The 27,962-nt window shown below is 39.1% G+C and overlaps 1 protein-coding gene and 1 long non-coding RNA gene across 2 annotated transcripts; one reads left to right on the top strand and one right to left on the bottom strand.

Moving 5' to 3' along the window:
* Positions 1–39: 39 nt before the first annotated feature.
* On the bottom strand, positions 40–20,552 carry DAPL1 (death associated protein like 1). Its single transcript, XM_024579913.3, has 4 exons — positions 20,401–20,552; positions 11,697–11,784; positions 9,228–9,288; positions 40–322 (listed from the first exon to the last, which is right to left on the bottom strand). Exons 1-4 carry the CDS (start codon positions 20,456–20,458, stop codon positions 206–208), a joined length of 324 nt encoding a protein of 107 aa, XP_024435681.2. The 5' UTR covers positions 20,459–20,552; the 3' UTR covers positions 40–205.
* LOC123478662 (uncharacterized) lies at positions 16,488–27,962 on the top strand. The gene is made up of 3 exons (XR_006653940.2): positions 16,488–16,675; positions 17,358–17,722; positions 26,702–27,962. It is a non-coding gene; the product is annotated as an uncharacterized lncRNA (long non-coding RNA).

The following is a 27,962-nucleotide window of genomic DNA, read 5'->3' as shown; positions in this document are numbered from 1 at the left end:
GAAATGTCTTGGACCAAAATAAGGCCCAAGAATACATTGGATTTATAATTTCTGATGCTTTATTATCTAAAGTCCAAAGAGAAGATACAAAAGCTGTTTTATTTACCGAGCAAGCGCACGAAGTCTAAGGAAAGTTTTGGTCCTTTTTGCTAAGCTGTCAGATGTTCGAGGCAGTTGGCCAGATGGTAGTGTTTTATGTCCCAGTTTAACATTTTCGAGGCTGTTGAATAATGTAGATCCTTCTCATTGGAGTGACCTTCTCCAGAGCAGGTCTGGGTTTTTGATGTGCCATGTGCACTATTGCTGGAAATTTATGGCTGAGCTAAATGTGAGAAGGAAAGAAAAAAGAAGCATATTGGATCTTTTTGGCTATGAACTATTAAAGTAGTAGAAAGCAATACAGTTCATCAGGAAAACTTCCCCGATAATATCTCTTTTTCCCATACTGCTTCCAGCTCTGAGCCCATGGTGTGCTTACTTGGGTTTTCCCTCATTCGTTTATCTCTAATTCATAAAATTATAAAATGTACTATATTAAGTATACATAATGCATATGAGCGTTTGTATCTGTCTCTTGAAGTGACATTTTTAAAGGTAGAGGTGCTTCACTGTTTCTGCGTCAGTCTTCTAATGTTGGCGATTATTTTGGCACAGTCAGCATGCACATATGGATCACTATATTTTACAAAGGCTTTGGAAAAATTTGGGAAAGTCCTGAGGGGGAAGAGCACCTCAATTGTCAAAAGATTAGAAATAAAGAACCTATGAAAGAAGTTAGGAAGAGTTAGGGTTCTTTATCAGGTTGAAACATGTGAAATTGCTATTTTAATAGATAAAAATGGTGCAGTATTAGTCATTTTATATGGTTCAATCTGAACAGTCTGGTGAAGAGAAGTCTGAGGAATGATAGCTTCAGGTACAAAATTTCTCATTACTTGTCTCCACAGAAGACACACATGAGGAAACAGGCTTCAATAGATTGAAACAAACACAGACTGAGACTGTTTGACAATAAGAGAACCTTCACAAGGAACCGAAAGACCTTATGGAATTTACATTAAGGGTGGCTTAAAATCAAAAGGGATGTCCAATGCTCCAAGGACCTCAGATATAATTTTCTTAGGAGGAGAATTTGGACCCAGTGACCTTTTGGGTCCATTATAGTTCTTGGTTTTCAAGTCCATCAATATAAACATGAAGGTACCTAAGGATACCTTCCTTAGCAAGCAAGGAAGGGATGCCTCAGCTCACTAGGAATTTAACTTAATCACTATTGCACGTAGATGCCCTTGCCTTGACACTCAAATTAAATAAAAGCGGAGATAAACTGTTCATGACCCTAAGCATCACACTGTTTATGGTTTGTTTGGGCTCTTCTTAGCCAGGGAAAACACATGTGCCTTATATCTCTTCTCAAACGCGCCTGAGCTCTAGACACACAGCATCCCCTTTCCTGTGAAACTGAGCACTAGCAAGTCTTTTCTTCTTGGTCTTAAAAAATTAAACACACTGGAAGAATATAAACTGAAGTGTTAACAATGGTTATCTCCAAGGGACATAATTATGGGCAATTCCTAGTCTTATTCTTTATTTTGCCTATCAGTATTTTTCTAAGATTTTTTTACATTAAACAGACACAAGTTATATAATAATTAAACCCAAGGATGGTCTATGCTGGTATTCTAGCAGAAAGGAAGACAAATATTTAAGGAAAAAAGACCTGAAGAGTCTTTTTTCTGTTTTGTCAGATCAGTTATCATCAGGCCACAGCACATCCATTTTATAGTGCGGTGAGGGCACGGGGTTTTGTTTTGTTTTTCTTTTAACATTAGAACCAAAAGGAAACTTAAGAGGTCACTGACTTCAGTAGTTTTCTTCCAGACTGGGTGTCTTTAGCATCCACTAAAACAGATGGATTATTTCAAGTTAGCTCTAAATCACATTCAAGAGATTACAGGTAGGAAGAACAACCAGTCAAGTTACTTAAGTGTAAACTAAGGTAAAGTGGTTGGGGTGGGGGAAAAAGGAAATGAACAAGCAATTATGATATAACAGAAATCTGGGCAATTAGCCAAGGTGAGATGGAGCAGGGCAACAAGTTGAGACTGAAGAGAAAGCCACATTGTTGATGACTGTTGTCATGGGGGCGTGAGAGTGACAACGGGGTGGCGGTGGGAAAGCAAAGGGGCCAGGAGAACCATGTGTGGGAACACACTGATTGCTTAATGCAGTGCAAATCCACCTCCAGGGTTATCAATACAATTTAGGGACTACGTTTTTTGATCATTTAAAAATTGTGGTAAAATACTCTTAACATAAAATTTACCACTTCAACCATTTTTAACTGTGCAGCTTAGTAGCATTAAATACATGTACATGGTTGTGCAACCGTCACTACCATCTACCTCCAGAAATTTTTATTAGGCCAGACTGAAACTCTGTCCCCGTTGAACAATAAATTCTCATTCCTTCCTGCTCCAGCCTCTAGCAACCGCCATTTTCCAGAGCGACTGCACCATTTTGCATTCCCACCACTAAAGCACCAGGGTTAGGGCTACACTTTAACCGAGGTCTAACTGAGGTTCTGAAAGCTCTGCTTACTGCTTCTCAGAAGGGGAGCGCCGCAGATCAGAACTAACAGGGGGCGACCTCTGGGGCCCACTGGCCATCTGTAACTGGTTTGGGAAAGTTTAGGGGCAAAAAATCAATGGGATTGAGAAGGAAGTGGAAATTAATTCTAGCAAAGATAGTAGCCTTAAGGAAGCTGCCCATAATCATTAAATTACAAATGTACACGGTGGGGGGTGGGTAGTAATAGGTTTTCTAGCACCTCTTGTACAGGGTGGGGCAAAAGTAGGCTTACAGTTGTGAGCACGTGAAACACAGTTTATTCTTATATTATTATTTATTAATCATTGTATTATTTTCCATACAAACTGTAAACCATTTTTGCCACACCCTAGTATATACAATAAGAGAGTCAAGTTCTCTTTCTCAGATACCCACCCCCTTATCAGGAACATCCTAATGCAGAAGGACTTGGGGGTGGGGTATAGGTACAGAGTTTATAAGGAGTCTTCCACTAGAATTGAAACTGTAAATAAAATAGTCAATCCCTAAATGTCCTAATTTTGTGGTGTTGATTTTATATCAGTGGAGATAGGAAGACTTTATTTTCAAGTCTGAATTAGAAATAAGTAGCAATGGCTTTGCAGAGTATAACCTGCAACCAGCTGTGCCTTTAGTCTGGCGTCTTGGATTTTTCATCATTCATCTTTGTAAAATGATAGGGTTTGTAGGATGAAAGGTGTTTCTTGTCTGGTTCATTAGGGTAAGAGAATCTAGGGTAACTCCACAAGAGAAAGAATTCAAGGCCAGTGTATGTGTAAGGATTCTGTCCTGCTGTGGCTCCATCACATAAGGGCCAACATATTGAACTTGAAAAGCAGATCAATAGAAACTTCCACATTGAAAGTTTACCTTCATCTTGGGTAGCTGTGACCTCAGAACCTATATTTTTGGTTTCAGAGAAAAATCAAAAGAAGAATGTTAAAAGTCTTTATGATCAGAGCTGTGAAAGGAATTCTAGATGCCGGAAAATCAGCAACGGGTTTTGTTTTAGAGCCCGAAGTTAGGCAGTATTGTAGATGGGCAGCTCTTCCATTCATCTTTCCAGGGTGTTAACTTCCAACTTGAATACTGGCACTTAGACTTCCACACCCCGCTCAGCAAAGTGCTTAAAACAAAACATTCAGCTTGAGTCAATGAAATTCAAGGCTACTCCTACCCTGATGTTAATCTCCAGAATAAGAGAAACCTTTTAGATTTGCAGATGCCTTTGATAGTTTCCACTCCCCCTGGATCCCATTTCACATCATCTCACCTTGGCACTGGTGACCCATCTGGCAACTTGAAAAGCAGCCCCAACTTTAATTAGGCTTCAACATTCCTCCCCTCTCCACACCATAACCCAACCCTGTTACTATTGTTTTAACTGGATACTTTCATGTTTGGAGAACTTTCACAACTAATGCCAAATTTAATTGCCATAACCATCCAGAGGATTAATATTCTTGGCAGTATCAGTCTTTCTCAATCCCACCTTAAAAAAATTAAGTACATGAGCAATCATAAATCTCAAAGGATCTATATGACTTCTAACAGGTTAAACAATCTCTAAGGAGTAGGTGGAATTTGGTCTGAGACCAGGTCTCTCAGATATTTAGCCTAGAGAGTTTTCAAGGTCACATAACTCCTTTTCTTCCAAGAATGCCATGTCACGTCTGGCATTAGGCAACATGGATTCTCTTATTATTTCGGCAGGGAGAAATGGGAAGGGCTGGCTGGAGAGGTGGGAAGGGAAGGGGAAACGGAGTAGGGACAGAGATCGTGTGCAGGGAGGAGTGGGGACAATAGTGGGAGGAGAAATTTTAAGCTGCTTCCTACTTAGATTTATATAGTTCCAACATTTTGGGATTGTTTTCCAATCTCCCAAATCTTAAACTCTAGGTTGGTTTTAACGTAGGGTATCTTGTGATAAATAGCATATGGATAGAAATTTCCTGCCATGATTGAATGGTTATTGATATCCTATGAATCAGGCTGCCCTTTCACAGTCTTAGACTCTAAGTTCTTAAATTGGTATGAGAATTAACATAGGTTCTTGGAACTAGACAGAATTCTAGCTGAGGGAATGAATGAATGTTAATAATTTGATCCTCACTACTGTGCTTCTTCTGGCCGATTGCTATTGTTAGGTCTTCGGACAATATATATTTTGCAGACAAAATCATTGTAATACAGATGAAAATTTATCAGCAGATATCAATATCTCTATCTCTTTATCTTTTATGTGTCTTACTTTTTTGGTATGAGGTATAGAGTTTATATGTATTTATTTTTAAAAATTAAGGTATAATTTATCTACAGTAAAATATCCCCTTTTCAGGGCACAGTTCCATGGGTTTTTGCAAGTGCATACAATCTGTGACCACCACCACACTCAAAATACAGAACCGTTTCACCACAGCCCCACCCCAAACATATTCCCTCTTGTCTCTTTGCGGTCAATCCCTCCTCTCACCCCCAGCTCCTGACAACCACTCATTTCAGCAAATCTATTTTTTAAATATATTTTATTAATTATGTTATTACAGTTGTCCCACTCCACCCCCCCCATATTCCCCTCTCCCTGCATCCTCACTCCCACCAACATTACCCCACTCTCTTAGTTCATGTCCATTGGTTGTACATACAAGTTATTTGGCTTCTACATTTCCTATTTAAACCTCCCCCTATTTTGTGCCCACCAATTATGCTTCTTATTCCCTGTACCTTATCTCCCATTCTCCCTCTTCCCTCTCCCCATTGATAATCCTCAATGTGATCTCCATTTCTGTGATTCTGTTCCTGTTCTAGTTGTTTACTTAGTTTTTGTTTTTTAGGTTTAGTTATTGATAGTTGTCAGTTTGTTGTCATTTTCCTGTTCATAGTTTTTATCTTCTTCTTTTTCTTAGATAAGTCCCTTTAACATTTCATACAATGAGGGCTTGGTGATGATGAACTCCTTTAACTTGACCTTATCTGGGAAGCACTTTATCGGCCCTTCCATTCTAAATGAAAGCTTTGCTGGATAGAGTAATCTTGGATGTAGGTCCTTGCCTTTCATCACTTAAATACTTCTTTCCAGCCTCTTCTTGCCTGTAAGGTTTCTTTTGAGAAATCAGCTGATAGTCTTATGGGAACTCCTTTTATGGTAACTGTGTCCTTTACTCTTGCTGCTTTTAAGATTCTCTCCTTATCTTTAATCTCGGGTAATGTAATTATGATGTGTTTTGGTATGTGCTTCCTTGGGTTCAACTTGCTTGGGACTCTCTGAGCTTCCTGGAATTCTATTTCCTTTTCCAGATTGGGGAAGTTCTCCATTATGTTTTCAAATAAGTTTTCAATTTCTTGCTCTTCCTCTTGTCCTTCTGGCACCCCAATGGTTCGGATGTTGGAACATTTAAAGTTGTTCTGGAGGTTCCTAAGCCTCTTCATTTTTTTCAATTCTTGTTTCTTCATTCTGTTCTGGTTGAATGGTTATTTCTTCCTTCTGCTCTAAACCGTTGATTTGGGTCTTAGTTTCCTTCCCTTCACTGTTGGCTACTTGTATGTTTTCCTTTATTTCACCTTTCAAAGTCTTCACTTTTTCCTGTATTTTGCAACCATTTCTGTGAGCATCCTGATTACCAGTGTTTTGAACTCAGCATTTGATAGGGTGGCTATATCTTCATCACTTAGTTCTGTTTTTGGAGCTTTGATCTGTTCTTTCATTTGGGCCACATTTTTTTTTTTGTTTGTCTCAGCACACCTGCTATGTTGTAAAGGGCAGAGCCTTAGGCATTCACCAGGGTGAGGCAACCCATGTTGCTGCGTTGTGGCACCGTATGTGAGGGAGGGGTCAGAGAGGGAACAATGCGGCTTGCTTGGCTCTCACTCTGTTTTCAGTCACTTCCCCCACTTACCACAAGAAAATTGGGGCATTCTGGTGCTGATTCCCAGGTGAGTGGGCTTGTGTGTATTCTCGTCCCCTGTAGGTCTCTCTAAGGAACTCTCCTGTGAGGCTGGGAGATCCTCCTGCTGCCTCAACGCCCACAGATTTTTATAGCCAGAGGTTTTGAGGCTTTCTTTTCCCATTCTGGAACCCTGGGTTGCGTGGTATGTCTTGCTCCCCAGTTGTTCCTCCTGGTTTATCTGCACACGAATAATGGACTGCCTGGTCCACCAGTTGCTGCCTTGCCTGTATGGTCCTCCAGCTCCACCTTGCAGCGCATCCTCTCTGCCCTGCCTGCCTATCTCCATCCCTCCTACTAGTCTGGATGAATGTTTCTTCTTTAACTCCTTTGTTGTTGGACTTCCATACAGTTCAGTCTTCTGGCAGTTCTGGTTGTTTTTGTTTTTAAATTTGTTGTTGTCCTTCTTTCGGTTGTGCAAGGAGGCAAAGTGTATCTACCTATACCTCCATCTTGGCCAGAAGTCCCAGCATATCTATTTTTTTTAAAAGGAATTAATCTTTTCACCCCAGGGTGACCTTTATTATGAAATCCTACTACACGTCAGATTGAATTATGAATTCAGGGAGGATTTTTTTCTAGCTATAAGGAAATATGTGGATCCCACTGACTTCCATATTCAAGGTAGTCACTATGGTAATCTTGGGACTTAATTTTCCTGGCCTTTTATCCTTTGTCCAGGATTCCAAATAATGCCCTATGGGATATCTGCCTGGGAACAGGACTAACACTTAGTGAGGGCTAACTGTCTGGCTCTGTGCTAAGTACTTTGCACGTGTTATATAACTTATTTTATTCTCACAATATTACTTTGACATGGATACTATTAATGATCTTCCCATTTACAGATGAGGAAACAGAGGCACAGAAAAGTGAAAAAACCTGCCCAAGGATGGACAGCTAGTGAACGACAGAGCCGGCGGCAGACCCAGTCTTCTGACATCTCATGCCAGAACCGGTTCAGCCAGTTATCTGTGTAGGCTTAGCCACATTGTCACTTTAGTAAACACTGAGCTAAGTGTTCAAGTTTTTCTTTTTAAATGTATAGTTGCTTTTAAAAGCATTTCTAACAGCATACCATCTCAATGTTGTCTTACTTTTCCAAATATAACTTATTGTTGTTATTTAAGTCTTCTTTTTATCTTTGAAATAAAGAATTGATATTTTTAGCTGAAAGTGAAAGAAGCCCTCTATGCCACAGACATATGCACAGAGTTGTATAAAAAACGATATAAACCCTTGCATCATACCTAATGTATAGCATAATAAACCTTTATCGACCTCTCTCTTTAAACAGTTTATTTTGGGTGAACATATATTCTAGAGAAATGTGCCATCCAGTTTTCTTACAACCGTGGCATTCTCTTTCCCCTGAGGAGGAGGCATTTAGTGGTCAGGAGCAAGAGATCATGAGATGCAGAAGTGGGCATCCTCTACCCCTGCCCTTCTTGTAAAGCCAGCAAGGCAAAGAGGCACTTACAAGCTCACCTCAACTGTACTTGATGGGAGAACAAAGCCTCCCACATGAGAAGCCCCTGTAGCTAGAGTCTACAGTCAAGATCTTGTCTTATACTATCTTCTTTGTAACAGTCATGGACTTCAGGCATATCTTTTTATTTCACTGCCATGAACCAATGCTACTAACCAGAACAGATAGTGCGAACAGGTGACTCGATGCCAGGCACTGTTCTTGGAGTGTACTGTGTGTGAACTCATTTATTCCACACAACAAAGCTGTGAGTATATTCTCTTTCTTATCTCCATTTTACAAACAAGAAATCTGAGGCATAGGATAAGTGACTTGCTCAAGGTCATACAGACAGGAAGTGGAAGAGTCAGTGCCTGATGGGGACTCAGAGGTCTAACCACACAATTCTGCTCTAATTTTTTTTCAGATCCTTGATTTTGGCAGTAACAGCAAGCCTTTATTCTATAAAGGATGCCAAGTTCCATCCCTTCAATAAATGTGTGCACAGCTGAAAGAGTAGTTCTTCACTGCCTTAAATGTAACCTATCTGCCCCCTAGAATAAAGGAAGGACCTTCGGCTCACCTATGTAGTTTAAAAACAAACTCTTGAATACAAAAGCAAACCACTGTCTTTCTGGTAAGAGTTTTCTTACTTCCTTGAGCTACTTAGAAGAAATTCAAGATACAGACATAAAAATAGCCACGGTCAACCACCTTTATAAACAGACTTTACTGGATAAAGCCAGCCAGTGCCCAGCCTCCCTCCAGCCCTAAACTGTGCAGACCTCCACCGCCCACACTCACCTCAAATCAAGTATTTCCTTACAGGAATGCAGTGGTGGGGAGGAAGCTCAAAAACTGATGAATTCCCATCAGGCTGTCTTTTTGTAAAAGCATGCCAATGTTTCCGAGAAATATTTGGGATGGCAAAGTAAAGCTCTGCCAATTTGGTGTCACGATTCTTGCTTTATTTTCTATCTTATTTCTGAGATGATTTATTAAATGGACACTCGAGTTTGGGAGAAACAGGTTTTCTCCTCAAGACCCCTTTGTGTTTCTCAGACTGAGAGCAGATTCTTTCATGAGGACATCGAACATTGAGCTGGAAAACACCTCAGTGGCCATCGGCTCGTTCACCCATGCAGCCTTATCACTGGATAAATGCTGTCTGGAGTGTCACATGGTGTGTCTCACCCATTGCTCACCTTCTCCAGTGTGTCATTCATAGCATCCACCATCTGTATCTTGGCAACATTTACAATGGCACTGCAAAGATGAAAAGAAACTTCACAGAAGACCTGAAAACTTCCCCACTGAAGAGGTTAAATGATTTATATAGAGGGCGGTCTACTTGGCTTTTAAGATTTCACTCTGCGTGGCTTCATGTAAAAGATGAAAAATCCTGCCTCTGTGTGCCCATATGCTACCACAAGTTTGTAGGCCACTGCTTTTAAACTTTCCATTGAAGTAGAGTATATATGCAGACAAGTGCACATATTATCAGTGTGTAGCTTGGTGAAGATTCACCAACTTAAAACACTAGTCTAACCAGCTGCCCCTAAGGATAACCACTACCCTGACTTATAGATTAGTTTTGATGGATTTGGACTTCATAACATGAATCATATGGCATGTACTTTATTGTTTCTGGCTTCCTTTCTGAGGCCAAGTTATTTTGTAAAAGAGTTTCGATCAGGGCTGAGCCAGCAGTAGTTTCTTGAAGAAAACTCTGCACTTGGCATATTTTCTTTTTCTGGATGGTTTGTGTCGGACGGTACAAGTTATTAGGAAACAGACATAGATTGATAATGCCGAGAAACTTGTTTTCCAGGTACATTTTTCAAAAGATATTCTCCAAGAAAATGGAAGGGGAGATGTTTGTCTATGAAGATGAGGCACTTGCATCCCATGCGCACACTCACAAAGCAGATGCCAGTGGCAGAGGTGAATTTATGGGGGAGCTCACAAAGCTCCAGCGCCTGTTGCACGGGCTTCTTCCACGGCCCTAGGAGGAGCCCTAGCCATTTCGTACTGGTGACTTTTACTGTTTTTCTTTAAAATGGCACTCACATTATATAAACTTTGGGTCCCACCTACTTACATCTATTCCTGGTAAACAGGAAGCAAGAGAGAGGAAGAGCTATTTCTTGTTGTTCAAGTTCTGTAGTAGTCCAATACCCATCTTTTAACAACTACTGGAAAAAAATTGAGGTTTTTTTTTAAAAGAGGGTTCCTCTTTATTACTCTCTAGGCAACTCCCCTTCTGGCATTGTTCAGCTGATGTTGGAATGAATAGTAAGCCCTCATTTTCTGAGGTGCAGAGAAATAGGACTTGTCCACCAGCTGTCAACTAGAAAGTCATTTCCAAGCTATGACTCTAGGTCCTGAGCCCCTGGCCCAGGTATCTGAAATGTCGCAACAAACAGGGCTTATGCTTAAGGCAGGTTTTAGTAACAGAATAAACTTTCAAAATAACCAGCTTGAAATTCAACAACAGTCTGTTGTCATTGACAGAGTGCTTTGTGCTTCTAGCAGCTGTCCTTGATGCCAGGTCACAAGGGAGGACTATGTGACCCACTCTTGAGGACTCACAGCCTCGCTGCCCTTATGTGATGGTTATTCCGTGGTATCAGGAGAAACAAAAACTTACAGCGAAAGGAGCCTATGAGTATTTTATTTTAACACAGAAAAGATCCTCAAACAATTTCCTTCAAAAAATCAGAAAGAAAACTTTAAAAGTGACCCAAAAATATTTTATATGAAATAGCCAAAGAAAGTCCATAGTACATTTCACTCTGAATTCTCCTGCTGAGACTGTTGCCATTTGAACTCTTATGGAGGTACCTTGGGCATCCTCTAACCGACTCCTTTTCACATACTCATCAACCCGTCTCAGGAAACCATCTGAAAAAGTCTCTGAAGTGCCCCTCACTACCCTACTTGGAGGAGCCAGTTCTGCATGTTTATTTCTTTTTAGAAGGCGCTAATTTTCCTTAACTAAGGCATAGAGTGATCGGGCCCTTTTGCATGTCTGATCCAGCCAGCTTTCTGCTTGATTCTGGGAATAGTGTTGTGTGTCAAGGTTATGGTGGAAAGAATAGGGAGAAACCAGCCTCAGTATCTATAAGCCTTCCGGCTTTGTCAAATATAGTAGCCATTAGGAGTTTCTAAATAATTGAGTGATGAATTTGAAACAACAACAAAAACAGCATTTATTTTTAATTCAGGAGATTTGCTTTAGCAGAAAGCACACTATGAAAATAGGGCAGCCTAGGGACAATATTTTAAAGGCTAATGTGAAAATAGGATAAAGGGACATTTGTCAGGTTTGAATGCCGTTAGGATTGTGCCATTTAAGTACAAGACAGCTGGGCTGGATTCAGAGAGAGGGGGAATGGGTGGGGTTAGTGATGGAGGCCCAGAAAGAGTCCTCCAGAAGGTAGCTGCCTTCCGCCTGAGTGTGCCTTTCACCTCCATTCTGCATCACCACTGATATTGACCCCCACCCCACCCCACCCCAATGGCTGCCTCTAACCCTGCTTAGCAAAAGCCTAGGAGCCCTTGGTTTGTCCTGAAATACAGGGAGGCCTCTGACTTCTGGAATAAGAGTCACTCAAAACTCCTCAAGGTAAAGTGGTGGGGGGCGGGGGAGGAGAAATTAAGCAGGCCTGTACCTTGTTTTCTCTAATCCTGTTTTTTTGGTGTGTTTCTCCAAGATGCCAATTTCTTGTTTTTTGGAAATCCGCATTCCTCCAGCTTTCACTGTAAACAAATAAGCATCAACATTGGAGTCCTGGTTAGAACAGTAAGGAAGGCATGCTTTGGTATTCAAAGTATGCATTTAGACTTGAAAAGAATTTTAGAACTTATTTTTTAAAGATCTAAACTTTTATCGAAAACAATACAATATAAAAAGTTACCCTGAAACCACAGTAATATAGAAGAAAGTATGTTTCATGCAAACAAGGTGGGGAGGGGAAGGAGCGCTGAGGTCTGCTTGTTTGTGTTCAGAGAGGGGGAACTGAGGTTCAAAAGGCAGCAGGTTACATCTTCAATTTGGGGAGATGAATAACAACATACTCCCTTAGGCTTTTCACAGAAAAACATTGTTTCTTGTTATCAAACCAATTACATTCTTCATGATAGCGACTGACAATTACAGCGTGACCCTCCTGTTTTCCCACAAGATTAAAGTTTGTGCAAGGGTTGCATTTTTTTTTTCAGCCAAAGCTTTCAAAAAGCCACATTCTGAGAATGAGCCAAAAGTCAGGGCAGTGGTGATAACAGGCATTTAATTCAACAGAGATTCTTCTGATCCCACTGGATACCCACCTTCCATTTCAGACCTGAACCTCGGATGCTGGCCAAGCTCGGATATTGTAATGAGTAATTAAACTGCATTAATAATCCTGCCATTCAGAAGATCAATTAGTGTTAATTAGGCTACAGATGACCTAACAGCAATTCAAGTGTTTAACAATGTCAGATGAAATCAACTTTTAAAAAGGAACAACCCATTTCAAATTGCAAGTCAAAGCAAATACGTTTTTCTGTTCCCAGCAAATTTGCACATCTAAAATCTGACAAACCCAAATGAGAAAATGCTAAATGGACATTGATTTGTTTGAACATGTTAATTCCTTTTATGGGAGTGTCAAATGGACAGTTTTCTAAAACCAACTTCAATAAGGTAAAAAATTTTAAAAAATTAAGCTTCACTATGCCCAGTAAATTGACTTAGTCATTGTTCTTTTAAAATTATTATTTAATTTATTGGTTTGATTTTTTTTAAGACAGAGGGGAAGGGAAGGAGAAAGAGAGAGAGAGAAACATTAATTGGTTGCCTCTTGTGTGCACCCCAACCAGGAATCAAACCTGCAACCCAGGCATGTGCCCTGACCAGGAATCAAACCTGTGACCTCTCACTTTGTGAGATGACACCCAACCGACTGACCTGCCCACATCAGGGCTTTATTGGTTTGATTTTAATACATGCATAACACACACAATTGAAAAAGCATGAAAAGGTCTGCAGTCCTTCCCACCACTGCTTTCCAGCCCACTGGTTCATCTCCCTAGATATTGTTCATGTTCAAGTTTCCTATACATTCATACACAGATATTCTGTATGTCTACCTATATTATTTTTTAAATATTATTTTTTCAAAAGATTTTATTTATTTTTAGAGAGAGGCGGGGACCAAACCTGCAACCCAGGCCATGTGCCCTGACTGGGAATCAAACCAGAGGGATGCTTGTGGGATGACACCCAACCAACTGAGCCACACTGGTAAGGGCTCTTCTAGAACTTCTATGGTTTCACTTTGCATAATCAATCTTTGGTCATGTATATACATAAAACCCATATACATGGATTATATGTAATCCATATACATATATATGATCAAAGATTGATTATGCAAAATGATATATATAAATCCCTTTTATATATATATATATATATGTTGTATTTTGTGTAAGTCATTCGAAGGCATTATAGATTTTTTTAGATAATCCTAATAAATTAAACAATCCATCTTGTATATGTTAATTTGAAATGACATTTTATACACAGTAAATTCCCACATGTATGTACATGTGTGTACATATGCATTTACATGTGTATATTCATATGCAGACACATATATACTTGTGGCTATTTCTGGACTTCTGTTCCATTAATCTCTCTATCCATTTATATGCCATTACAACTCTATAAAAATTATTGTAGTATTATATTTTAATATCTGACAATTAGTCCTCTTTTGTTACATTTTCCTTGCAGAATTTTACTACCTATTCTTATTCACTTTTCCATATGAACTTTAGAATCAGCTTGTTAATTTCCCATAAAAATCTTATTGGTAATATTTTTTTTAAATCTTGCTTTGAATTTTTAATTTTTTTTTTAAAAGGAAAACTCTGCTGATTAGGTTCCACTTAAAGGTGAGGGGGAAATGCAGACAACTGTACTTGAACAACAAGATAAAATAAAATAAAAACAAAAGGAAAACTGTGTATCTTTATATTCCTGGTAGCTCTCTGTTCAAGAACATTGTATGCTTTTCCATTTTTTATATCTTCTTTTAGGTCCCTCAGTAACTTGTTCACATGAGTCTCACACATTTATTATTAGATTTATTCCCTAAGCATTTTATTGTTGTTGTTGCCGTTGCTATTATAAATAAGGCCTAGTCTTCCATTATAATGCTAACAGATTGTTCTTCTATTACTAATATTTATATCCAAATCTTATCAAATTCTCTTATTTTAAAAAAGATTCTATCTATTTATTTTTCGAGAGAGGAAGGGAGGAAGAGAGGAAGAGAAACATCAGTGTGTGGTGGCCTCTCAGGTACCACCCCAACTGGGGACCTGGTCTACAACCTAGGCATGTGCCCTGACTGGGAATTGAACTGGCGACCATTTAGTTCTCAGACCAGCACTCAATCCATTGAGCCACAGCAGCTAGGGCATTTCTCTTATTGTTTATAATAGTTTTAAATTGATTCTTAGGTTTTCCAGGTTTAAAAAAATGACTAACATGCAAAGAATATTATTTCCTCCAAAATAATGTTTAATAGTGATGATAGTGGACATCATCATCCTAATTTTTAAAGAATTGTTTTCCTATTAAGCATACTGTGTACTTAGGAGGCTATATACTTAAGTATGTATATTTTCATAAATACAGCATTTCATCATGTTAAGGAAATATCCTTCTAGTAGTTTTACTGTACTTGAAAGTTACAAATACATATTGAATTTTATCGAGTGCCTTTTAGCATATACAGGTACACATGATTTTTCTACTTATTGTGGTTAATTATGTTCATCAGTGTCTTACTATGAAACCATTCTTGTATTCATGGAATAAACTCCACTTGGTCATTTTGAATCACTACCAGCTTGGTTTTTTATTGATTATGAAAGCCTCTCACTAGAATTTTGTAATGTTAGATGTAGGCTACGGAAAAAATGTTATTCTTAGACATGGTTTCCTTTAACTGTATGCACACACATACACATATATACACATATGTATATTTATGAAAAAAGGCATACAAAGTAATCAGCAGCAAAACTGAAATTATGTGGAAACATGTTCTGAACAGCCATGGAATACAAAGGTGAAATAAACCAATGAATGGCTTTTTGGGGAGACGGGTTGAGGAGTGTGTGCCCCCGTGTGAGGGGTGGTAGTGTTCACGGCACCATTGTCTCGTCTCTCAGGAGGAATCAGACAGGAGCCCGTGTCTTCAGTGCCCCTCCCAATGGTATTTTTCATTGTCCGTATGACAAGTGCTTTTAAAATAGGGTGTATTGTGATTATTTTCTTTTTAGTGCTCCTTTTGTTTTTCCCAATGCTATTGTTTCTATACATTTTCTTCCATCTGGACTGATTTTATCACCAACAATCAAAGCCAATTGTTATCATTTAATAAGCAAGCTAAAAACGAGAAGATCTCTGGAATGCTGGATTTGTGCATGCATTTACAAGGACATTGACAAACCAGAGAGTGTCTGGAGGAGAGTGACCAGTGCAAGGAAGGGAGCCATGTCACACAAGGACCTAAGGAATCAGAAAAGGTCACGTCTGAAAAAAAGAAGACTTGAGTGAGCTTAGGGTGCCAACTTCAAAGATCTGAGAGGCTGCAGTGTGGGAGGAGGACAGGTTTCTTGGTGAGAAAATGTTATATAGGGTCAAAGGGCTCTATCCCTCCTGGGATCTAATCTTGAGCAAGAAGACACTTACACCTCTCTGAGGCTCATTTTCTGCATCCTTCACCCGGCTGATCAGGTTGTCCTAGAGAATAGAGGTGATATGAGCACCTGCTACATGGTCAGTACTCAGCAATTTGTAGTTATTATTTCCACGTATTTTATGTTTTTCCAGATAGAGAATGAAGACCAAAGAATGGAAATTCCAGAAAGGCAGAGTCTGGCGATGTATAACAGTGTGTGTTATTCAAAGTGGAGTAGATGGCTTAGTCCATCAGTGTGTCCTTTGCCCCTCAGTGTGATAAGGAAGTCTGCCTGCCATGAATATCTTAGGGGGATTTGGGTGAATTTGGCAGAAGATTACTAGATGATCTTTATTATGAAGTCCTTACTATGATTCTAATTCTTCCCATCTACTGGCAAAAGAAAACCTATCATTTCACTCTCTTTCAAAAGACTACAAGGCACTTAACAGAGAGACAAATGCCAAAAGAAAATTTTAAAAATGCAAACATAGGAGTCCTTCATTCTTAAAATCAATAAAATAGTGACATTTGAGGGGAAAATTAAAAAACCCTCCCAGGAGATTCCTACTTCTACCCAGGAGTGTTTGAATCCTCTCTGGTATAGGGCTGTGAGCTTTAAATGGGTGATTTAGGAAGCATAAGTGAACCACACCTTAGATCTCCAAAGCACAGTTCCTCTACCAAACTTGTTCTGGTAGGCACTCCCATTTCTCAGCCAGGTACAGTAGAAGAAAGCAGGAGATAACATTCCTTTACTATAATGGACACCCTGGATATACATAAGTTAAGGCCCTCACTACATTGAGGTGACTGAACCAGATGGACCCAGTTTGTGGAAGGGTCATCTTCAAAGTTCTGCTGGGAACACTGCGTACACAGGTAGCATGGGATCTGGATAAACCCTGGTGAGTAAGTACCTACAGACAGGTCGGACTCATGGGGCCTCTTCAAACCTCACTGTAACCAAATTAATTCATTTAAATTTGTGACATTCACATAATTTCCTGTTAGGGACTATATTGTCTTTTGAACTTGTGTACAGTAGAAGGATGAAATGGAACTGGGCAAAGTGAAATATGAACCGATTTAACACTTTAACAGGCTTTTGAATACAAATACATAAGGTAAAACTTTAGGTCCTTTCAACAAACAAAATAAACTACAGATAAAATGTAAAAGAGAGAGATACTCTTTTGGATAGTTTCATTAGAAAACTGAAATTTATGTGGGGAAAATGAAACTCTGTTTTCCTATCTCTGAGTAAGAGTTATACTCTTGTGGCTTCTTTTGTAGTTTATAACTTTAAAAACAGACCTTTGAATTTAGAATGCTATACAATAATTTTCCAGTTAAGATTTCCAGAAATTTTGCAGTTTTTCATAGAAGGTAGTCAAGATAAAGAAAAGCCTGCCAGAAAAATTAAGTTTTTTTCCTTTACTAATCGGTGGAGAATGTGTGCAAAAACACCCTGAACCCAAAGGTTTGTGTAACTCTGCCTTATGATTTTGAGTTTTTATGTAAAGATTTTAATTAAAAGGTTAGATGTTTATAAAAATGCTTCCTTTGCATTTACATTTGATTTTTCAGAAAATTTTAAGCTGCTAATCAAGACCTAAAAGACTCTCATCAGAAGAAGGCTGGGCAGCAAGAAGAGCGGGCTCGGAAGCACTGTGTCACGTGGTCCACTTTATTTTCAAGTCTCAGCCCCATTGCCCTCTAGCTCTGTAGCTTTGGACAAGTTCCTCAACTTTGCTGTCAGTGTAGTCCTCTGTGACACAAGCATGATGGGACATGTTCGGCCTGCAGGGGTGTTGCCGTGTAGGTTCTGTGCAGTGCCAGGAGCACAGTTAGTGCTGAGCGAATGCAGTTGTTGGAGTCATCAACCCCCTGTCCCTGGATGCTTGGGGTAGTGGTCTCCCACCCTCTCTCTCCAACTGCACAGACCAAACCCTGTAAGTTGACGTAAACAGACTGAACTTGAGAGAATTAAGCATTTACCTTTTCTTCTTCTTTTTTTTCCTTATGCAGCTATGGTTATTGCCATTTTCTGCATTAGTTTCACACTTGAGGATATACTCCCCAAACCTCATTCTCTCTTTAATGAGCCAGAAAACTGATTCTCTCTGGGGGTTCAGTGGTGGCCTCTCTGATGGCTCTGATTCATTTGACTTAAACCAAATTAAAAAGTGCAGGGAATATGTAGAAAACTCATGAACTCCTGCTTTCTCTAGTTCATTATTATGTACTTGGCTTCCTTGATCACCCCCGACTCACACATTTTTGGCTGTCGATGTCATGGGGTTCTTATAAAACTGAGAGTGAGGCAAATCAGAAAAGCAGAACATCGAAAGCTAAGCTTGCTAGTGTCCAGGCCAGCTCATGTTTAATGTAGTCTTGTTTCACAGCATAAATCTCTAACCAGGACTAACAGAGGTGCAATATATTATATTAATATACATGAAAGAAAAACCATAAGCACTTGACATGCAGGTGGGAAAGAGTTACAGCCGGCTGAGTTTTGAGCGGTTTCATTTTTGGCTATGATGGGGCAGGCACGTGTGTATTTTCCACTGCAGTTTCCTTCTGTTCTGCTTCCTGCAATGGTGCCTAATGCAAGAGCCCTCAAAGGTCGGGACGCCTTTCAAATGGGGAGGATAATTTCTTTTGACAGCCACGTGTTTTACGAGGCCTGCATTTTATGGGCATTATCATGCATGTGCAGGGTACCTCACATAGGTGGTCACCTTTAATCATCATAACAATTTTATAATATCGATGTAATTATTACCCCCTGGTTTAGAGATGAGAAAACTGATGCTCAGAGATGTGGAACGAAAGCAGGGTTTAAACCCATGTCCACCTGACTCTGAAAGCCGTGTCAGGCCCTCCCCATTTTATCATGTCTGCTTCCCAGTTTCAGGGATCTGTATATTGTTTATTTAAAAATCAAGTGAAGATTTAATGGAATTTTGGTGATGAATTATTATTGTTCCATAAATTAAATTTTGCACCATAGCATACCGGTTGAGACTTAAAATAGGTAGCAAAACCAGATGAAGGATGAGGCATCTTTGTTTTCTTGCCTCAGTGGGGAGGCAAAAGTCTGCCTTCATCTCCATTTAATTATCCCAAACCTCTTATCTGTAGTGTCACTGTTCATAATAATTAATTGTCATGCCAGAGGCACTGTGACATGCTTGATGGATTCATGGTGTGCTATGTACACAGAGTAATTAGCAATCATTAGTAGTGGGGGCAGAAAGTTGTCAGTGGTTTCATTCAAACATTCACTTGGTTAAGTGTATGTCTGTGTTCTTTGTGCATAAATGTAATCCAGCAAATCAGGTTTTAGCTTAACTGTTTTATGAAGGATTGGGGTAGAAGTGATGGCAAGAGAATGGTGTTCTTTTTCTTTTTTCTTTATCTCTGTAATGACTTCTCTAATAATTTGCATATACAGTTCCTTAACATTAGGTAGCGTCATTAACCTTAATATAGATAATGTTAAATTTTGCTAAATCCAATTACAAACATAAAATGTTGAGAATCTGCCACAGGAAAGTAGGGCACAGAGCCCAGAACTGGAAACTCAAAATTTGTAGTAAGATTTCTGACTCTTTTCAGCTAGGCTGCTTGCCAGAAAACCACTGAACCTCTGGGTCAGTTTTTCAAGCTTTGCAAAGGTTATTATCTGCCATCATCCTCTGGAGCAAAGATGACTGAAAAACCTTGGCTTAGAGGTGTCAAATAAGTATACCAGTAAGTAAAGTTTGTAAGTGGAGAAAGGCGAGAACAAAGCGGTCAAGCTTTTGAGATCTTTCTTAAAAGAAAAAAGAAGGCAGCCAGTTGAAAGTACATAAAACTGGCTAAAAGTAGGGCTACACGTTATATGAATATATGGTTAAGTACAATAAACTAATTTCCATATTCCAAAGAGTTGATATATATAACATATGTTTAAAATAAAGAAGGAGGGAAGGGGAGAGAAAGAGAAAGAGAGAGAGCCTGCGAGCAAACTGTGGATGCTCTGCAAAACGTCTCGATAGCTACCGGTTCCAGTCATGCCCCTCCAGTGCTTGGGTCCTTATTAAAAAGTGCTCCTTAGCCTGTTGACAGGCAAACTACCTCACTGATAACACTGCCCAGCCCAAAAGCCTGAGGAGGAGGAGAGAATGATGGCTGTCCTTGTGGAATCTGGTTTGCCTGACTATGAAGTCAGGTGATGCACAGGTCTCTGAGTCTTAGAGCTGGAAACTCTAGGAAGGAAGGTTTCCAGGGCAGTAAATCATCTTCCAGGTGTGGATGTGTCACTCCTAACCTACAGCCAGGAAGGAAAGGACCAACCTCCCTCCCTGTCTCTTTCTACAAGCACACAGTTCCTTGTACTCCCACATATAATTAGGTTTTAATTCAACTGGGGCCTGACAAATCCCCAGGGGGTTTTATACATAAGCCAAGAAAGATCAAAGACAGAGGAGGAAATCAGGTTGTGTGAAGTCAGAGTAACAGTGGGAGGCTGAGGTCTCTGCTCGGTTGGGGAGCCTCTGTTGAAGGCACAGATGGGAGAAGGAGCAGCAGCAGCAGCGAGGCTCTTGCTATCCACAGGACAGAGGGCAGCTGGGCAGCCTACCTGCGGGAGGATGTCCCCCTTTCAGCGGGGAGGGCAGGACTTGCACTTCATTTGCCATAGTGTGTGCCAGTGCCAGTGCCAGTGTCGGTGCTGTGTTCTGGAGGGCGAGTGCCAGCTGTGGCTGCCCCACTGCACCCTGGCTTTATAAGGCTGGGGGCGGGGCCCCTCAAGGGCATTGCTGAGCAGCAACAGGGCTTGTCACCCAGCTCTCTGGGAACCTACATCTCCTTGGCAGGTTTTCTCTTAGGAGAAAATTTTCTACTTATTCCCTTAATCTGAGAGGCGGGTAGATGGCTAAGGGAACTCTTCCTCTCTTTCACAAAGGAAGGGGGGAGAATGAAGTTCAGTGGAAAACTTTTTCTCTCCAAATATCCATCCCTCAAGTGTATATATGGTGAAACCACAGTGTGATGGGCTCTTTGTCATATGCTGGCATGACAAGGAGGGAAAGACTAGATCTTCGCTTCAAGACATCTGTAGTCTTTTAAAAGAGACAATTGTAAAACAAAGTGCTATGCATTTCTGTCTTTGTAATTGTAAGCATTTATACCAGGAAAATAACTGGAGATGTAAACAAAGATTTCTGCATAAGAACGGTAATCACATATAATCATTAGAATCAATATAAACATCCCTAAATAGAGACAGTTAAATAAAATATAGCCACGAGAGGATTATGTACACATTTACAAATCATGCTTTAAAATAATATTTAATGATGTGAAAAATATTCACGATGAGGCAATGAAAAAGTAGGCTAGAAATCAGTAGGTGGCAATTTTGTTAAAAAAAGAATATGTACAAATTTAAGGTTAAGCAATATTGTATCTTCTGTGCTGAGCAACATTTAGCATATGGCAGCAACAGTACTTAGAAATATCTCTTTGTTCTTCAATACAATGAAAAACTTTTGCTCTTCAAAAGACATTGTTACAAAAATGAACACCAGATGCAAACTAGGAGAATATATTTATAGAACACATTTCTGATAAATACTAGCATCTAGACTTTATAAAGAATTCTTACAACTCAATAACAACTCAATTAAAAATAAGCAAAATATTTTTTTAAAACTCCACGGAGTAAAGATAGTGACAACAAATAAGCACATAAAAAGATGCTGTGCATCATTAATCAATTGGAAAATGCAAATTAAAAACACTCTGAAAGGCCTGGTTAGTGTGGCTCAGTTGGTTGGAGCATCATCCTATACACCAAAAAGTTGTGGATTTGATTCCCAGTCAGGGCATATACCTAGGTTGTGGGTTTGATCCCCAGTCGGGACACATATGGATGCAACCAATCAATCTCTCTCTCTCTCTCACTCTTTCTTTCTCTCTCTCTCTCTCTTCCCCTCTTCTTCTTTCTCTTGCTCTAAGAAAACAATAAGCATATTTTAGAAAACACACTGAAATACACTGCATATGTATTAGAATGACTCAATTCCTCTCTCTCAAACTGCCCTCCCCTCAAAATAGAAAACTATGACATATTTGTGAAGAGGTAGAGCAACTGTAACTCCCATACAGGGCAGGTGGAAATGTAAATTGGTAGAGCCACTTTGGAAGTCAGTATGTCAATTTCTTATAAAATTAAACATACACGACTAACAGTTCAATTCCTAGAAATTTTCCCATGAGAAATGCAAACATTTGCAAACATAAAAACCTGTATACACATGTTTATAACAGGTCTATTCATAATTGCCAAGAGTTAGATACAACATAAACCAATTGTAGAATGGATAAACAGATTGTGGTATATCTACACTATAAAATTTAATCAGCAATAAAGGGGAATGAACAGATACATGCAACAACATGGGTGAACCTCAAAAGTTTAAACTAAATGAAAATGAGTAAAAAAGCTGCTTAATGTATAACTCCATTTCTATGGCATTTGTGAAAAAGTCAGACCTACAGAACAGAAATCAAATCAGTGATTGTCAAAGGAGAGGTGGGGGAAATGGTTTGACCACAGTAGAGCAGGAGGGGACTTTTGGGGGCTGACAGAAACATTCTGTACCTTGATTGTGGTGGTGATTACATTCATCATACATTATACATGTGTCACATAGAAGTAGTGAGTTTTACTGTAACAAATTATGCCTCAATATAATGGTTTATCTCACTACACAATAAAAATATTTGTTAAATAAATGGATAAAAATACTCTAAAATGTTAATGGTGGTTGTCTGTAGGTGGGAGTATTACCTGTTGATTTTTATTACCTTTTCTCAGTTTTTCTGTGTTACTTTTCAATCAGTAAAAACCAATAAGACACCAAAAGCAAAGGCAACACAAGCAAAAATAAACAAGGGGGACCACATCAACTAAAAAGCTTCTGCACAGCAGAGAAAACCACTAACAAAAAGGAAAAGGCAACCTAATGAAAGAGAAAAAAATTGCAAATCATGTATCTGATAAAGAATTAATATTTAAAATATATAAGGAACTCATATAACTCAATAGCCAAAAAGAAACAAACTGATTTTAAAAATGGGCAGGGGGATCTGAATAGATATTTTCCAAAAAAGACATTCAGATGATCAACAGGTGCATGCATCAAAGGTGTTCCATATCACCAATAATCAGGGAAATGCAAATCAAAACTACATTGAGTTATCACCTTATACCTGTCAGAATAGCTATTATCAAAAAGACAAGAAATACAGGTGTTGGAGAGGACATGGAATAAAGGAAACCCTTATATACTGTTGGTGGGAATGTAAATTGATATAGCCACTCTGGAAAACAGTATGGAGGTGCCTCAAAAATTAGCAAAATAGAACTACCATATGATCCTGCAATACCACTTCTGGGTATTTACCCAAAGGAAAGAAAAACACTAATGGGAAAAGATATAGCACCTCCATGTTCATTGCAGCATTATTTAAAATAGCCAAGATATGGAAGCAACCTAAGTACCCATTAATGGATGAATGGATAAAGAAATTGTGGCATATATACACACAATGAAATATTACCATATTTTGCCATGTATAATGTGCACTTTTTGCCCAAATTTTTGAGAGAAAAATAAGGATGTACATTATATATGAGTAGTACCTGAAATACCTTGTATCTGTTCTTGTGTTTTATAATTATTTTTTACCAAAAATTTCTTGTATCATAACATGTTCAAAAATGCTAAAATTTCTTTATAACATGAAAAACAAGTATGTAAACAAATATTTATATTATAAATGATATTATAAATATTATCAATAATATTAATATTATCAATGGTATTATTAATGTTAAATATTATTAACAATATTATAAATAATTGGATTAAAAATTAAAATGAAAGATTTTTTTCTTGAAACTTTGGGCCAAAAAGATGGGTACACATTACATATGGCAAAATATGGGTATTTGGCCATAAAAAAATAAAGAAATTATGCCATTTATGACAATATGGATGAACCATGAGGACATTATGCTAAGTGAAGTTAGTCAGATAAAGCCAAATACTATATAATCTTGTTTATATGTGGAATGTACAATAAAACAAGTCATAGATACAGAGAATAGATAAAGTGGTTGCCAGAGGCAAGGAGTTGGGAATGGGCACAAGGGGTGAATGTAGTCAGAAGGTACAAACTTTTAGTTATAAAATAAATAAGCCCTGGGGATGTAACATACAGCATGGTGACTATAGTTAATAATACTGTATTATACATTTGAAAGTTGCTAAAAGAGTAGATCTTAAAAGTTTTCATCATAAGAAAAAATCTTTTAATTTATATATGGTGATGGATATGAACTAGACTTATTATGGTGATTATTTTGCAATGTGCACAAACATGAAATCATTATATTGTACACCTGAAACTAATAGGATGTTATATGTCAAATATATCTCAATTAAAAAAAAAAATAAACAGTAAGCCCTGGCTGGTGTGGCTCAGTGGCTCAGTGGAATGAGCACTGGCCTGCATGAGAACCAAACGGTTGCCAGTTCAATTCCCAGTCGGACCTGTGTTGCAGGCCAGGTCCCCTATTGGATGTGTGCAAGAGGCAACCAATGGGTGTATCTCTCACACATCGATGTTACTTCCCCTTTCTTTCTCCCTCCCTTACTCTCTCTCTAAAAATAAATAAATAAAATCTTTAAAAAATAAATAAACCAACAAAAAGATTAGAGTCTGAATGGAAGTTCTAAAAACAACCCCACAAAAACCTCATTTTGCGGGGCGGGGGGGCGCGGGGGACTGTGTTAAAGTGTTGTGACCAAGATAGGTGGATGCTATGGGAACAAAGAGAAGGAATCATTCGTATCATCTGGCAAATATTTGTGAGTGGCCTTCTCTTGGAGAGCCCTGGACTACAAGCTGGGGTTTAGAGGTGACAAAACCCCATTCCTACTTTCAGCAAATCTCCCAGTCTCGTTGGGATGTAGAAGATGACATGAGAAGGCTAAGGGGACTCCTTCTATGGTTAACAAGGTTTACAATGAATGGTGTTCAGCAGAAATTTCTGTGATGACAAATGCTCTGTATCTGCTCTGAGCAACATGATAGCCACAAGCCACATGCAGTTTGAGCACTTGCATTGTGGCTAGGGAGACTGAGAAACTGAATTTTAAGTTAGAATGAACTTAAATATAAAACTACATGTGGTTTGTGGCTACTGTATTGGACAGCATGTGTCTGTAGCACAAAACCTAGGTGTGTGATTGTTGACCATGTTTTAGGAGAAATACCAAAGGTACAAATAATAGAATCCACAGGGCATTTCCTCTCAATTCTACTCTCCTCCCAACCCTACCTATTTAACATGAGGTTCTTAGACTAATACATACCATGTTAGCTTTTATTTTTCTACTTACTCCCAAGTGAAAAATATCTATGAGTTGATAACAGATCTGTAAATAGGGATGTAATAAAAGAGTGGCATAACTTACAGAGAGACAAATAACTTGTTTCACTGTGGGAATTTGAGAAGAGGGAGAAAAAGGAAAATGAGGCCGAGACGGTTTTCTTTCCTGGCTGCCCCTGCCCCACTCTTCCACCACCCCTGCTTCCACAAGAATAGGGGGTCCAGAGTCTCCATCCTGACTCCTCGTGCCACCACAAGGCAGCTGTCTCAGGGGGGTGGGCTCTCCCATGGCCTTATCTTATGTCAGTCACCAAGAGTCCAGGCCTACTGTGCACACTGTGAGGTGAGGAGAGCCTGGATTACTTATTTAGTGGATGTACTGTAGCCTCCATCAGGATGGAAGTCTCAGCCAAGGAAGGCAACATATTATTAGCCTTTAAAAGGGCTTATAAACCTCATTTGAAGAGAGTCATTTGTCCAGTTAACTGCAGCGGGAAGTAGTTCATGCTGGGACCAAAGCATCTGGGACTGTGCTGAGTAATGGTCAAAGCCTAGTAAAATGGCTTCTCACGACATTGAGGTTGCCTGGCAGCTTTTTGCCTTTTAAATGAAAGGACAATTAATGACATTAGTAATATTTCAAAATTATACAACGCTTCATCAGAGTACTTTCTTCTTTCAGTTTGTGTGTTGGCAGCCATTATTACTTTCTTCATGCACTTACAGTTTTGCAATGTGTATCTCATTTATATATATATATATATATATATTTTTTTTTTTCTCTTAACGTACTGCATCGAATGCCTGGTTCTGAAAGCATGAGAAATCTGTGTTAGATCAGCAAGAAAGCTAACCAGGAGGATAATGACTTTCATGTGATGGGGTGGTTTAGAGGGGAGCTCCCTTCGAGGGGCCCTGCCCCTGTTTTGTAAGGTATTTCTGAGCTTCCAGTGCCTACCTGGGTTCACCAGCTTCCTTTGTCTGTTTATAAGATGTAGTATGCCTTCCTCTCTCCTTTTTCTTCACAACATCAGAATTTTCCTTTCTTCCAGGGACGCCTGAAATTCCTGGTGTCCTTTATCAGCAAACTTGTGCTGTTTTCTCTGCCTTTGTTGGACTCGAAACAAAGAGGCCATTAATAAGTCAGAGATGTATATAGGGATCTTTCCTCTGTGTTATCACACAGACACACACCTTTACAGATGGGGGATTTCCCCAGAAACAAAACAAGCCTCCATTCTGTGAGCAGGGTGGCTCTGGGCATAGTTTTGATAACGATGGTAAATAGTATACTTTCTCTTTCCCTGGGTCTTGAAGTTTTAGTGGTGGGTGTTACAGCAAAAAGGCAATGTCTTCATTGGAAGATATTACTTGTTTGTAGAAGTACACTTGAGAAGATTAGTGAAAACAGTAATTTCTGCAATCCCCTATCTTCACTAACTCCTATAAAGCAAAACTTATTTGCTCCACTTTACAGGTGGGAAAAGGCCATAGAAGGAGATAAAGAGAGGCAAATGAGCCATGAAAATTATAAGATGGCAGAGAAATGACTGGAAGCTGCTATTGCTCCACTGCTGAACCAATCATCAGCATCTGAGAAGTCACGCTGGAAATTGCATAACACATCAATAAGAAAACAACATTCTTTCTAAGCAGCTGCTGCTAATAGTAGGTTATATGTCACAGGGATAACTGCTCCTTCAATGTGTTAGAAAGTTTCAGGTACCTGAGATTCTGAAAGGAGTTCCAACTGGAGCCAGACCGAGCCACCAGCCTTTTATGGGCTAGTGTTGGACCGTATTTGCTCTGTCGTCCCCTACTGCCCAAGCTCCTCCCTGCCTTTCCTATTAAAGGAAAAACTAGAACTGAAAATTCATGGTGGACATTTTTGCTAATTCTTTAGTCTGTATCAGTTTATTTCAGTGCTTTGTTTTCTCTTTCAATTTTATTCGGTATTTTCCTTGTGGTTTCCCCATTATATGTTCTCTAGGTGGGGTGTGGGACATGGGGGTGACTTTATGGAACAAATGCTCACTTGGACCTAAGGGACTGACATATTTGCCTCTGGGGACCTTTTCGCTGCCATACAGGGTAGCAGGGTAGGTTTCTTAGCCTGGGGATTCCTTTACATGAATCCTAGGCCCTTGTATTTGTGACATGATGACCCCTTTTCCATCAGTGACTTCCATATCCCCGTCGGAAAAACACTCCCATTTAGTGTGTATCGTGTATGTCTTTATTGTCAAAGCCCAGTCTTATGTCTCCAACAAATCAATCATCTAATTTAACAGCTTTGAAGTTATTTACATTTTTATTTATTAAACAGATAATACATTTATGTCATTCAAAACTTAAAAACTACAAAAGGAGACATTAATGAAAGAAATTAAAGGAGACACCAATAAATGGCAAGATATTTCATGTTCATGGATTAGAAGTATTAATAATGTGTTACAATATCCATAGTACCCAAAGCAAGCTACAGATTCAATGCAATCCCTATCAAAATTCCAATGGCATTTTTACCAAATAGAACAAACAATCCTAAAATTTGTATGAAACCACAGAAGATCTCAAATAGCCAAAGCAACCTTGAAAAAACCACAAAAACCCAAAGCTGGAGGCATTATGTTTTGAATCTCAAACTATATTACAAAAATACAGTAATCAAAACAGTATGTATGGGCATAAAAACAGATACATTGATCAATGGAACAGAATAGAGAGCCCAGAATTAA

Source organism: Desmodus rotundus, chromosome 2 (genome assembly GCF_022682495.2).
Source record: "Desmodus rotundus isolate HL8 chromosome 2, HLdesRot8A.1, whole genome shotgun sequence".
In the NCBI taxonomy this organism is placed as follows: Eukaryota; Metazoa; Chordata; class Mammalia; order Chiroptera; family Phyllostomidae; genus Desmodus; species Desmodus rotundus.
Note: the sequence above shows the minus strand (reverse complement) of the source record. Positions and strands in the feature narration are given on the sequence as shown.